Genomic DNA, 14,986 nt, shown 5'->3' with positions numbered 1-14,986 from the left:
CCCTTCGGGGTAAGAAGGGTGGGATATAAATGTAGTAAATAAAGGTAATAAGTAAATAAATAATTATTTTTAGACTTAGGCTCACCCAATTCTGAAATGACTTGAAGGCACACAACAACAACAACAACAACAATCCTAATTAACTTGACTATCTCATTGGCCAGAAGCTGGCCCACACTTTCCATTGAAATCCTGATAGGTTTATGCTGGTTAAGATTGTTTTCATTTTTAAATAATGTATTGTTCTTTCATTGTTGTTGTTGTTGTTGTTTTGCACTACAAATAAGACATGTGCAGTGTGCATAGGAATTTGTTCGTATTTTTTTCCAAATGATAATTCGGCCCCTCCATAGTCTGAAGGATTGTAGACCGGCCCTTTGCTTTAAAAGTTTGAGGACCCCTGCTTTAGGCACTGCACCCAGTGTGCCGATCACCACTGGGACCACCTTGCCTGGCTTGTGCCAGAGTCTTTGTAATTCGATCTTTAAATCCTCATCTCGTGTCAGCTTTTCCAGTTGTTTCTCCTCAATCCTTCTGTCCCCTGGGATTGCAACATCGACAATCCATACTTTGTTTTTTAACACTATTGTGAGGTCAGGAGTATTGTGTTCCAAAACTCTGTATTATTATTATCATCATTATTATCATTATTATTATTATTATTATTATTATTATTATTATTATTATTATTAACATTGAGGCTGGGTGGCCATCTGTTAGGGGTGCTGTGCTTGTGCTTTCGGTGCACAAAGGCAGAAAGGGATTTGACTCAATGGCCAAAGGGTCTCTGCCAATCCTTCTTCTTCTTCTTCTTCTTCTTCTTCTTCTTCTTCTTATTATTATTATTATTATTATTATTATTATTATTATTATCAACACAACAACGTTGTATGGCACAGCAAACAAGATAGATATGCTGGATTTTGTTTCGCAAAACCACAAGTCGAACACTTCCCAAGTGTCTAGGACTGTGTGATGTATTTTCTGATGATGTGTGCAGATCCCAGTAGGGTGGCCTTTTGCAGTTGGCAGATGGTGATTTTGTCAATGTCTATTGTTTCCAAATGCCGGCTGAGATCTTTTGGCACGGCACCCAGTGTGCCCATCACCACCGGGACCACCTGCCCTGGTTTCTGCCAGAGTCTTTGAACTTCAATCTTGAGGTCCTGATAGCGGCTGAGTTTTTCCTGTTGTTTTTCGTCAATGCGACTGTCACCTGGGATGGCGACATCAATGATCCAAACCTTGTTCTTTTCCACAACTGTGATGTCTGGTGTGTTGTGTTCCAGAACTTTGTCAGTCTGGATTCAAAAGTCCCACAGTATCTTTGCGTGTTCATTTTCCACGACCTTTGCTGGTTTGTGATCCCACCAGTTCTTTGCTGCTGGGAGGTGGTACTTGAGGCATAAGTTCCAATGAATCATTTGGGCCACATAGTTGTGCCTCTGTTTGTAGTCTGTCTGTGCGATTTTCTTACAGCAGCTGAGGATATGATCCATGGTTTCGTCGGTTTCCTTATCCTTATTATTCCTTATTCCTTATTATTATCATTATTATTATTATTATTATTATTATTATTATTATTATTATTATTAACATTGAGGCTGGGTGGCCATCTGTTAGGGGTGCTGTGCTTGTGCTTTCGGTGCACAAAGGCAGAAAGGGATTGGACTCAATGGCCAAAGGGTCTCTGCCAATCCTCATTATTATTATTATTATCATTATTATTATTATTATTATTATTATTATTATTATTATTATTAATTGCTCAGTGGCCAACTATAGTCCAGCCCTCCAACGGTCCGAAGGATTGTGAACTGGCCCCCCGTTTAAAAAGTTTGGGGACCCCTGTCCTATAGCATAGCATTGAGCCATGGTGATCAAAGTAGCGCCAAACTGCCTTAATTCCATAGTGTAGATAAACTCCTTGTGTCAGGAATGCATAGACTTTCAAGCCTTTTATTAGCGAGGCTTTTTCATATCTCGATCCTCTGATAGGAAAAAAAAAAAAGTGGAGCTGCGTTTCCCCTAAAGCAATTTTCCTAGCAAGTGAACAAATGCGCAAAATGAGCATCATGCTTCATGATTTTGCAACAGCAAAGGCCCTGGAAGGATGAAGTTGCTGGAAGGCTTGGCTGCAAATCCCTAATTGGCCAATTATTAAACATGAGCAAGAGATTAAAAAAAATAGAACTGACATTTTATGGGTTTGGGGCAGAAGAAGGATTCAGAGCATTTCGGCAACATGGCTCAATGCTATGGCATCCTGGGAGTTGTAGTTTAACATCTACACAAATCACCAGCCATTGCAAGAAGGCACAGAGAGTTTCATCTACGCTGACGATAGTGTCATCACCGCCTAAGCAGAGAGCTTTGAAATGGTTGAACATTTTAAAATTAAAATGAATATCAAAACAAACAGATTTTTGGAAAATACAGTAGAGTCTCACTTATCCAACACTCGCTTATCCAACATTCTGGATTATCCAACACATTTTTGTAGTCAATGTTTTCACTATATCATGATATTTTGGTTCTAAATTCATAAATACAGTAATTACAACATAACATTACTGCGTATTGAACTACTTTTTCTGCCAAATTTGTTGTCTAACATGATGTTTTGGTGCTTCATTTGTAAAATCACAACCTAATTTGATGTTTAATAGGCTTTTCCTTAATGCCTCCTTATTATCCAACATATTTGCTTATCCAACATGCTGCCGGCCCGTTTATGTTGGATAAGTGAGACTCTACTGTATGGGAAAAATTTATTGAGTATATTTTTAATGAGGGAAAGGGATGCAAGCCAGCAACAGAGGCAATGAAATTTTGGATTTGTGAAACAATATGAGTTGGTCTCACAAAGTAAGGGAACAGGGTGGGAAAGATATAATAATAATAATAATAATAATAATAATAATAATAATAATAATAATAACAACAATGATAACAATAAAAAGTAAAACATGTATAAGTAGATAAAATAATAATAATAATAATAATAATAATAATAATAATAACAATAAAAAATAAAACATGTATAAGTAGATAAAATAATAATAATAATAATAACAATAAAAAATAAAACATGTATAAGTAGATTAAAAAAGTGCATAGTAGAGAGATTATGTAGTAAGGTTGTAATGGAAAAGTCCAAAACTGATAAGAAATAGGCTTAAAAATGTTCTTTTAGTGTTGAATTGTATACAATATGATATGTTTAAGATACTGTAAAATGAGAAGTATATATACTTATACATTTTGATTGATAAATTAATAATAGTAATAATATTAATTATAAAACATGTATAAGTAGATAAAAAAGTGTGTAGTAGAGAGATATGTAGTAAAGTTGTAATGGAAAAGTTAAAAACTGATAAGAAATATGCTTAAAGATGTTCTTGATTTTTTTAACTGTCGAATTGTATACAATAGGATATGTTTAAGATACTGTAAAATGAGAAGAATATATACTTATACATTTTGATTGATAAATTAATAATAATAATATTAATTATAAAACATGTATAAGTAGATAAAAAAGTGTGTAGTAGAGAGATATTAAAAACTGATAAGAAATATGCTTAAAGATGTTCTTGATTTTTTACTGTTGAATTGTATACAAGAAGAATGTATATATACTTATACATTTTGATTGATAAATTAATAATAGTAATATTAATTATAAAACATGTATAAGTAGATAAAAAGTGTGTAGTAGAGAGATATGTAGTAAAGTTGTAATGGAAAAGTTAAAAACTGATAAAAAATATGCTTAAAGATATTGATTTTTTTTTACTGTCGAATTATATACAATATGATATGTTTAAGATACTGTAAAATGAGAAGAATATATACTTATACATTTTGATTGATGAATTAATAATAATAATAATATTAATTATAAAACATGTATAAGTAAATAAAAAGTGTGTAGTAGAGAGATATGTAGTAAAGTTGTAATGGAAAAGTTAAAAACTGGTAAGAACAAACATTTTCCAAGAATTTAAATTAAAAAAAATAATACCTGGAGACCCGGAGCCAACATTGATAGGAAATGGATGCTTTCTTTCAGCTTTGCCTGCAAGGAAATGATTCAGATCAATTATATTATTCATTATTCCACCCTTTCTCTAAAAATACTCATTTTGACTTCCTCTCCATTCATAAAATACCTTGAAGTTGCACCTTCATTTGGCTTGAAATATCTTGGATAATTATTATTATTGGATAGATAACATCAAATATATAATAATAATAATAATAATAATAATAATAATAATAATAATAATAATAATATAAAAATAATAATAATAATATAAAATAATAATTAATTAACTTCCTCTCCATTCATAAAATACCTTGAAGTTGCACCTTCATTTGGCTTGAAATATCTTGGATAATTATTATTATTGGATAGATAACATCAAATATATAATATAATAATAATAATAATAATAATAATAATAATAATAATATAAAAATAATAATTAATTAACTTCCTCTCCATTCATAAAATACCTTGAAGTAGCACATTCATTTGGCTTGAAATATCTTGGATAATTATTATTATTGGATAGATAACATCAAATATATAATAATAATAATAATAATATAAAAATAATAATTAATTAACTTCCTCTCCATTCATAAAATACCTTGAAGTAGCACATTCATTTGGCTTGAAATATCTTGGATAATTATTATTATTGGATAGATAACATCAAATTATTATTATTGTTATTATTATTAGTATTAGTATTGATATAAAATAATAATTAATTAACTTCCTCTCCATTCATAAAATACCTTGAAGTAGCACCTTATTTGACTTGAAATAACTTGGATAATAATAATAATAATTGGATAGATAACATCAAATTATTAGGGAAATTTAGGGACGCTTTATGCGGGAGGCTAATTTACAACACCATAAAACTGCCAGCAAAACACGAGGAAAGGAATGAGGAAGTACAGCCACTACTGGACGGTGAAGCAACAGCTCCCCCTGTGGCCGGAATCGTGAAGCTGGAAAAATGTTAAAAATGCCTCTGAGTCTGTCTAATGTATGTTGTTTGTCTGTTGGCATTGAATGTTTGCCATATATGTTATGATTGAGCCTCATGGCTCTGCTTCTGGCAGACGTGGACGTAAGACTCCTCGAGAGTCAGATACTCTCGAGGAGCGCGAAAGAAAGAGGCTGCGAGATATCTTTGCAGAACCATCTGACGAAGAGTCTTTTGAGGGGTTTACGGAGAGAATGGAGGAAGAGCTGGTTAGCTCAGAAGAGGATGAGATGGATTGGACTCGGGTAAGGGAGGAATTGGGTGCCACTGGCAATGATGGGATGGAAGATGATTGGGGACCTTCAGGACTAGACCCATGGACAAGCTGGAGGGATGGGACGGGATCCACAGCTGGGGATGCTGTGGGGCGTAGTCAGAGGTGTTCCAGCTCTGATGAGGAAAGTGATGAGGAAACGCCCGGGTTAAGGAGAACAGCTGATAGTGATGAGGACTTGTAACTGGCATAAAATGGGGCTTAGGAGCAATAGCAAATTGCGTTGGGCAAGGTAATCTGGACAAACGCTTGGGATCTGTGTGGGACGTTTTCCTGAAGACGGGTGTGTTTCGTGTGCTGATTACGTAAGTTGTTTTGGAATTTGGGTTCAGACGGCGGGAGGAACTGTGTGGGCTTTTGTTTGTGCAAACCTCTGCTTAATCTCAATAGCTTTGACCTTCCGTCGTCTTCTTGACGGACGCCATCTGCTGCTCTGGATTTACGGACTGAACTGACTACGGGCTTGGATTCTCCTTCTGGACTTGGAAAACTGCAAATGTCTGCTTCTGCCTATCGACCTTCGGAAAGAACTGGGACTACTCTACTGCTTCAATCCTCGGCTGTGGTGTTTGTATTGGAAGTTTCCCTGCTGGGTGTAGGAGTGACTTCTAAGTTACTCAAAACATAGTACTGGCAGCAGAGAGGCATCTGCTGCCAATTAGTTACATTCTTTTGAACTCTTTGTTTCCCAGCTCCTGTTTTGTTTGTTCCCAAGCTGAAGCAAGCTGTTTTGATTTTACCCGGATTAAACTCCGGTTTAATCCGGTTTATCTTTTGAACGTTTTTCTTGCCCCTTTTTGCTTTTTGAGGCTAATGTTGCCTGGCAACATTACGGGCATTTTGAGTTCTGTAAATCCAATAAACTCTGTTATCTTTGATCTTGTGGCGTTCTGTCCTTGACAATATATGTGTTCATTGTAATCCGCCCTGAGTCCCCTTCGGGGTGGGAAAGAAGGGCGGAATATAAATACTGTAAATAAATAATAAACAAATAATAATATAATTAATTAACTTCCTCTCTATTCATAAAATACCTTGAAGAGTCTCAACCAATTCACCATTGTTTCTGGCACAAAAATGAAGTTTCTGGAGAAGAACTTTCAGCTACTTTCAAAGTGCACAATTAGGAATAAACACTTTCAAACCAGGAGCAGAACCTTTTTCAAATTTTGGCGCATAGTGTAATGCCGGGATGCGAGATCCACTTACCACCATGCCTTCCATCAACAGCACCATCGTATTCTGGATTTCCTTCAATTTCCAGGCTTCTTCCGCCAGCCGCTCTGCCACCGTTCTGTCGCTCTGCGGAGGAATACAAAGATGTGAGAAATTTTGGGATAAGATTCTCCAATCAGATAAGAAAGAAATAACCAAAATTTACGATAAACTATTAGAATGGACAAATGCTGCAGAAGAAGTCAAAGGATGTATGGTGAAATGGGCTCAAAATATAGGACATTCAATAAGCATGACCGAATGGGAAACACTATGGAGGAAAAAAACAAAATACACCTATGCGTGGGACTTAAAAGAAAATTGGTTGAAATCCTTCCATAGGTGGTATATCACACCCCAAAAGTTAGGAAAAATGTATAAGGGAACTCAAAACTCCTGCTGGAAATGTAAAGGCCACATTGGATCGTACTATCGTGTTTGGTGGACATGTAACGAGACTGGTAAATTCTGGAAAATGATACATACAGAATCTCAGAAAATATTAGGGAAAAAATTTCCAATGAAACCAGAATACTATTTACTAAATTTGACAGACTCAGAAACAAAATTTAACGCAAACGATGACAAATTATTTACATATATTAATACAGCTGCAAGGATTATCTATGCAAAACATTGGAAATCACAATTAATTCCGGGGAAGGAAGAATGGCTTGAGAAAATTGAAGATATAAGGGACATGGATGAACTAACATTTTTACTGAAGATGCATAGAGGACAGCCAATAAAAAAGACGGACTGGGACCAATATAAAAAGTATATGGACATGCAGTAAGAAACAAGCCTTGTTACGGAAGAATTAATTTGGATATACCAATACAATCCGGACTGAAAAACAATTATAAAGTTGACTTAAATGGATCCCCAAAAGGGAAGAAGGGAAGTACAATAAGTATGTGAATGTTTATGTGTGGGGTTTTTTTTTCTTTTTCTCTCTTCCTCTTTTTGGTAGCTGTAGTTTTTAATGGTTATGTGTTGTAGAAACTCAATAAAAATCATTTATATATATAAAAAAAGATGTGAGGTGAACCTTTGGAACAAATATTGCATCCCAAAATAGTTTGGATCTTAGGAGAGGCTGCAGCAGCTTGCTTTTGCCTGAGCCGAATGGGAAGGGCGAAATTTTCCCTTCCACTGCCTTCTGTTAATATCATAGTCTTATTATTATTATTATTATTATTATTATTATTATTATTTATGTAGAATTGGAAGATATCCCCAAGGGCCATCCAGTCCAACTCTCCTGTGCCAGGCAGGAAATTAGATCTGCTATTACATCATCATCATCATCATCATCATTATTATTATTATTATTATTATTATTATTATTATTATTATTATTATTATTGGGAGAGACCCCAAGGGGCCAGGCAGGAAGATAGAACTGCTATTACATTAGTATTAGTATTGTCTTTTCTTATCAAGTCATAGACTTGGAAGAGACCCATCCAGTCCAACCCCCTTCTGCCAGGCAGGAAAATAGATAGAAGATAGAACTTCTATTATGTTGTTGTTGTTGTTGTTGTTGTTGTTGTTATTCACGTAGAGTTGGGAAAGACCTGCAAGGGCCATCCAGTCCAACCCCCTTCTGCCAGGCAGGAAGATAGAACTGCATTATTATTATTATTATTATTATTATTATTATTATTATTATTATTATTTTATTATGACACAGCAAACAAGGTAGATATGCTGGATTTCGTTTCACAAAATCACAAGTCGAACACTTCCCAAGTGTCTAGGACTTTGTGATGTATTATTATTATTATTATTATTATTATTATTATTATTATTACACAGCAAACAAGATAGATATACTGGATTTCGTATCACAAAATCACGTCGAACACTTCCCAAGTGTCTAGGACTGTGTGATGTATTATTATTATTATTATTATTATTATTATGACACAGCAAACAAGATAGATATACTGGATTTCGTATCACAAAATCACGTCGAACACTTCCCAAGTGTCTAGGACTGTGTGATGTATTTTTGGATTATTATTATTATTATTTTATTATGACACAGCAAACCAGATTGATATGCTGGATTTCGTATCACAAAATCACAAGTCGAACACTTCCCAAGTGTCTAGGACTGTGTGATGTATTTTCGGATGATGCGTGAAGATCCCAGTTGGGTGGCCTTTTGCAGCTGGCAGATCGTGATTTTGTCAATGTTTATTGTTTCCAAATGCCGGCTGAGATCTTTTGGCACGGCACCCAGTGTGCCCATCACCACCGGGACCATCTGCACTGGTTTATCTTGAGGTCCTGATAGTGGCTGAGTTTTTCCTGTTGTTTTTCGTCAATGTGACTGTCCCCTGGGATGGCGACATCAATGATCCAAACCTTTTTCTTTTCCACAACTGTGATGTCTGGTGTGTTGTGTTCCAGAACTTTGTCAGTCTGGATTCGGAAGTCCCACAGTATCTTTGCGTGTTCATTTTCCAAGACTTTTGCAGGTTTGTGATCCCACCAGTTCTTTGCTGCTGGGAGGTGGGACTTGTGGCACAAGTTCCAATGAATCATTTGGGCCACATAGTTGTGCCTCTGTTTGTAGTCTGTCTGTGCAATTGTCTTACAGCAGCTGAGGATATGATCAATGATTTGGTCGGTTTCCTTGCAGAGTCTGCACTTTGGGTCATCAGCTGATTTTTCGATCTTTGCCTGAATTGCCTTTGTCCTGATGTCTTGCTCCTGGGCTGCAAGGATCAGGCCTTCTGTCTCCTTCTTCAGGGTCCCATTCGTTACAGTATTATTATTATTATTATTATTATTATTATTATTATTATTAATTGCCTTTGTCCTGATGTCTTGCTCCTGGGCTGCAAGGATCAGGCCTTCTGTCTCCTTCTTCAGGGTCCCATTCGTTACATTATTATTATTATTATTATTATTATTATTATTTATTGTATGACACAGCAAACAAGATAGACATGCTGGATTTCAATAATAATAATAATAATAATAATAATAATAATAATAATAATAAGAAGAAGAAGAAGAAGAAGAAGAAGAAGAAGAAGACACAGTTAGGGGAGACCCCCAAGGGCCATCCAGTTCCACCCCCTTCTTCCAGGTAGGAAGATAGAACTGCTATTACATGATGATGATGATGATGATGATGATGATGATGATGATGAGTTGGGAGTTATCCCAAAGGGCCAGACAGGAACATAGAACTGCTATTATATTGTTGTTCTTGTTTTTGTTGTTATTCACATAGAATTGGGAGAGACCCCCATTCTATTATGTTGTTGTTGTTGTTGTTGTTGTTGTTGTTGTTGTTGTTATTCACATAGAATTGGGAGAGACCCCCAAGAGCTATCCAGTCCAACCCCCTTCTGCAAGGCAGGAAGATAGAACTGCTATCATCATCATCATCATCATCATCATCATCCCCCTCCTCCTCCTCTTCATCATCATTGAGAGAGACCCCAAGGGGCCAGGCAAAAAGACAGAACTGCTATTACATTATTATTATTATTATTATTATTATTATTATTATTATTCACATAGAGTTGGGAGAGACCCCAGACAGGAAGATAGAACTGATATTACATTCTTCTTCTTCTTCTTCTTCTTCTTCTTCTTCTTCTTCTTCTTCTTCTTCTTCTTCTTCTTCTTCTTCTTCTTCTTCTTCTTCTATTATTATTATGTTTTATTATCAAGTCATAGACTTGGAAGGGACCCCAAGGGCCATCCAGTCCAACCCCCTTCTGCCAGGCAGGAAAATAGATAGAGCTGCCATTTCATTCTTCTTCTTCTTCTTCTTCTTCTTCTTCTTCTTCTTCTTATTATTATTATTATTATTATTATTATTAGACACAGAGTTGGTCTCATAAGGTACCAGGCAGGAAGATGGAACTGTTATTAAATAATAATAACAATAACAATAATAATCATCATTATCATTATTATTAGATTATTATTATTGTTGTTATTGTTATTGTTATGACACATAGAGTGGGTTGAGACCCCCAAGGGCCATCCAACCCAACCTCCTTCTGCCAGGCAGGAAGATAGAACTACTTTTACATTATAATCATAATTATTATTTATATTATTGTTATTATTATTATTATTATTAGTATTAGTATTAGTATTATTATTAACAGAGAAACATGGCTATCATGTTAATCCAATACAAACTACTTTTGCGTTTTGCCTGCAATTTGCAGCAAGGGAAGCAAGCTGAGGACAAAGGGAGGAAGGAGAGAAATAGGACATTTGGGGGGAAAATGGGAAGACAGAGGGTTAACCAGAATTTCCCTGCCCCAAAAAATCAGGACAACTTCAGGGATATAAAATAACAGCTTGGTTATCCCAATTCTCGGGCTTTGGTCCCTATTTCTGCAATATACCTGAACCGTGCTGAGTCTTTCCAAATCCCCGGCCAAACCTTCGAGATTGGTCCTCACCATTGGGTTGCGCATCTGCAAAGAGAGATTAAAAATGCTGCAATCATAGTCATGCTTATTGTTTTTTATTGCGTGTCTCGGAATACAAATCAGTGTGAAGTTTCCGGTGAAGCCTCTTAGGCTTATTTTGCAATTCGGGTGGGAATGAATTCAAGAGATGAGATTTCAAGCCCTGAATACTGAAAATAGGAAGCCGTACTGTGCATTGCCTGTAATGCCTTGGCAAGGTGTTTCTCTTATATAATCCAGATTCAAATCCAGATTTTAAAGGCAATGAACCATCTCTTTTAAATAGGTTCAATACCCCGGAGAGATCCTTTGAAACTCATTTAAAATCTGGATGATGTTGCACCTGAATTCACCTTGCACCACACAAGAGTCCAGTATCTATATATATAAAAGGGTAATGAAATTTTGGCCTAGGACAAAACAACAAAACTACACATCCCAGAAACACTAAACTTGGCAGCACAACCCCTCATCCATGCCTCTACGTTCATACAACAAAAAGAAAAGAAAAATAAAGTCCTAATTAGAGGGAGAGGAATAATTGTTTTTATCCCATTGCTGCCAGTTAGAAGGCTAAGCTCCGTCCACTTGGTCTCCTAGCAACCCACTCAGCCCAGGGGACAGGCAGAGTTAGGCCTCATTTAAGCCTCTTCCACACAATACAAAAAGCAATGTCCCAAAAAAAGCAATAGGAAAAAGGCTATTAAAAGGCAATTGTCCACATGTCGGAGTTCTGTTTCAAAAGAGACAAAGTGCATGGAAAACCAGGAGTCAAAGCATAAGCATAAATCCACCGAACTACAACTCCCAGGATTCCATAGCCTTGGGCCCAAGGCAGTTAAAGTGGGTTCAAACCACATTTGTTCTGCAGTATGGATCACAACCAATCAGGGGCGGTTCAACCATGAGGCAAACTAGGCAGTTGCCTGTGGTGCCATCCTGTAGGGGGCGCTGTTGAGGCAACTCCTGCCTCCGCCGCTGTGCCTGCCATGTTCCAGAAGCATTCTCTCCTGACGTTTCACCCACATCTATGGCAGGCATCCTCAGAGGTTCTGAGGTCTGTTGGAAACCAGGCAAGTGGGGTCCAGGATGAGAGAAAGAGCTCTTGTCTGTTTGAAGCTGGTGTGAATGTTGCAATTGGCCAGCTTGATTAGCATTTAATGGCCTTGCACATTCAAAGTCTGTCTGGTTCCTCCCTGGGGGCATCCTTGGTTGGGAGGTGTTAGCTGGCCCTGTCTGGATTTCCCGTTTTCAGAGTGTTATTCTTTATTTAGGCTTTTCCTTAATCCCTCCTTATTATCCAACATTTTCTCTTATCCAACGCTTTTATTTTTCAGTGATTGGTTTGGGGAGGGGCACCAAATTTCTGTTCGCCTACACTTGAAAATTACCTTGAGCCGGCCCTGCAACCAATGCACCTCACCTCTGCAGTAAAGGCTGGGTAATCTATCAAGTCGATCCGACTGTCTCTGAACGTTTCCAGATCTTTCCTTCCTTCGGCGTTTAGCAAGACGATGTCTTCGAAACGGGTTTGGAAGCGGCCCAAGCGTTTCTGGAATTCTGTAGTGTACTGCAACCAATATGAAAAGAAAGTCATCTACTCTGTAGAATTAATGCAGTTTGATGCCACTTTAATGGAAGAATGGAAGCTGTACTCGAGTGAAGCGCCACCTCTTGGGCAGAGAAGGAGAAAGAGTTTGTCAAACTAGAATTTCCAACCTTCCATTGCATTTTAATATTATAATATTTAATATCGTTAAGAACATAATAGAATTTACGTTATTATTTATACACTAGCTGTGCCCGGCCACGCGTTGCTGTGGCAAAGTGGTGGTGGTATTGGTTAAAAATTGTTGTGTAATTTTTATTTGACGTTATTTGCAATTTTTTATTAATTTTATTGTAAGTTATATTTTTATTTATTATATTTTATTATTTTCTTGTATTATTTGTAGTTATTTTCTGTTATTATAGTATTTTATTGTATTAATTTTTTTAGTGTTTTTATTATTTATTATTTATAGAAGGAGCTTAGCCTTCTAACTGGCAGCAATTGGATAAAAGCAATTATTCCTCTCTCTCTAATTAGGACTTTATTTTTCTTTTCTTTTTGTTGTATCAACCTAGAGGCATGGATGATGGGTTGTGTTGTCAAATTTCGAGGTTGGAGGGCCTGTAGTTTTGTTGTTTTGTGGGTCGCCATGATGCCATTACTCTTTTATATATATAGATTTTTATATATATATATATATATATATATATATATATATAGATAGATAGATAGATATAGATATAGATATAGATAAAGATATATGTGTGTGTGTTATAAATGAGGAAGAAATAAATATGAGCTTCTGCATAACATGTCATTTAAAGCTAATCCTTTCTGATGGGAGCCGTCCATCTCAACCTGATATTTACGTTCTGAGATTATATGAATAATAATGTATTAATAATGATAATACATATGAATATATTACCTGCCTCTCCCTGCAGATAATAATAGAAGGTCTTTAGGTCTTCCATGAATCATTAAATAATAATAAGAATAGTAATAATAATAATAATAATAGAGTCTCACTTATCCAAGCTATATTGGCCGGAAGAACCTTGGATAAGCGAATTTGTTGGATAATATGGTGGGATTAAGGAAAAGCCTATTAAACGTCAAATTAGGTTATGATTTTACAAATTAAGCAGCAAAACATCATGTTATACAACAAATTTGACAGAAAAAGAAGTTCAATACGCAGTAATGTTATGTTGTAATTACTGTATTTACGAATTTAGCACCAAAATATCATGATGTATTGAAAACATTGACTGCAAAAAGGGTTTGGATAATCCAGAAACTTGGATAAGCGAGGCTTGGATAAGTGAGACTCTACTGTAAATGTATCACTCGCCTTGCAATTATTACTAAAACGTTTCTAGGTCTTCCATGAATCTATGGACACTGAATAATAATAATAATAATAATAATAATAATAATAATAATAATAACAATAATTTTATTACCTGCCTTGTAAATAATATATATATATATATGTGTGTGTGTGTGTGTGTGTATTATAAATTAGGAAGAAATAAATATGGGCTTCTGCATAACATGTCATTTAAAGCTAATCCTTTCTGATGGGAGCCATCCATCTCAACCTGATATTTATGTTCTGAGATTATATGAAGATTAAACAGGAATTAGAATTTGTGACTAGAGTCGGAAAGATTATGCAAGATCTCGCAGGGAAGGGAATCATCCAAAAGTTCCATTTTCGACCAAGAAAATAACATTATGAATATTTAATAAACCGTTCCATCCTTTTAATTGTGCTTTGCTCTCATCTTCTTCAATGTAAATGTGCTTATGTATCCTTTTAATAATAATAGAGAAAAATAATACATGTAATAATAATAATAATAATAATAATAATAATAATAATAATAATAAATACAGGAAAATAATACATGTAGTAATAAATAGAGTAAAATAATAAATATAATAATAATAAAATGAGTGAAATAATAAATATATTATTATTATTATTAATATTAATAATAATAATAATAATAATAATAATAATAATAATAATAATAATAGAGTAAAATACAGTAGATTCTCACTTATCCAACATAAAAGGGCCGGCAGAATGTTGGATAAGCGAATATCTTGGATAATAAGGAGGCATTAAGGAAAAGCCTATTAAACATCAAATTAGTTTATGATTTTACAAATTAAGCACCAAAACATCATGTTATACAACAAATTGGACAGAAAAAGTAGTTCAATACGCAGTGATACTATGTAGTAATTACTGTATTTATGAATTTAGCATCAAAATATCACGATACATTGAAAACATTGACTACAAAAATGCGTTGGATAATCCAGAACGTTGGATAAGTGAGACTCTACTGTAAATGTAATAGTAGCAACAATAATAGAGAAAAATAATAAATGTACCATATATTCT

At 35.2% G+C, this 14,986-nt stretch overlaps 1 protein-coding gene across 1 annotated transcript in view; it reads right to left on the bottom strand.

Moving 5' to 3' along the window:
* prom2 (prominin 2) overlaps positions 1-14,986 on the bottom strand; it is a 55,561-nt gene that overhangs the window by 11,259 nt on the left and 29,316 nt on the right. The window contains exons 16-19 of the mRNA XM_062961116.1: positions 12,439-12,585; positions 10,950-11,021; positions 6,553-6,645; positions 4,031-4,084 (exon numbers count right to left, since the gene is read on the bottom strand). Coding sequence (XP_062817186.1) covers positions 4,031-4,084; positions 6,553-6,645; positions 10,950-11,021; positions 12,439-12,585 — 366 coding nt within the window. The remainder of the gene's footprint in view (positions 1-4,030; positions 4,085-6,552; positions 6,646-10,949; positions 11,022-12,438; positions 12,586-14,986) is intronic.

Source organism: Anolis carolinensis, unplaced genomic scaffold, assembly GCF_035594765.1.
Source record: "Anolis carolinensis isolate JA03-04 unplaced genomic scaffold, rAnoCar3.1.pri scaffold_8, whole genome shotgun sequence".
NCBI classification, from domain to species: Eukaryota; Metazoa; Chordata; class Lepidosauria; order Squamata; family Dactyloidae; genus Anolis; species Anolis carolinensis.
This window is presented reverse-complemented; position numbering and strand designations above follow the sequence as displayed.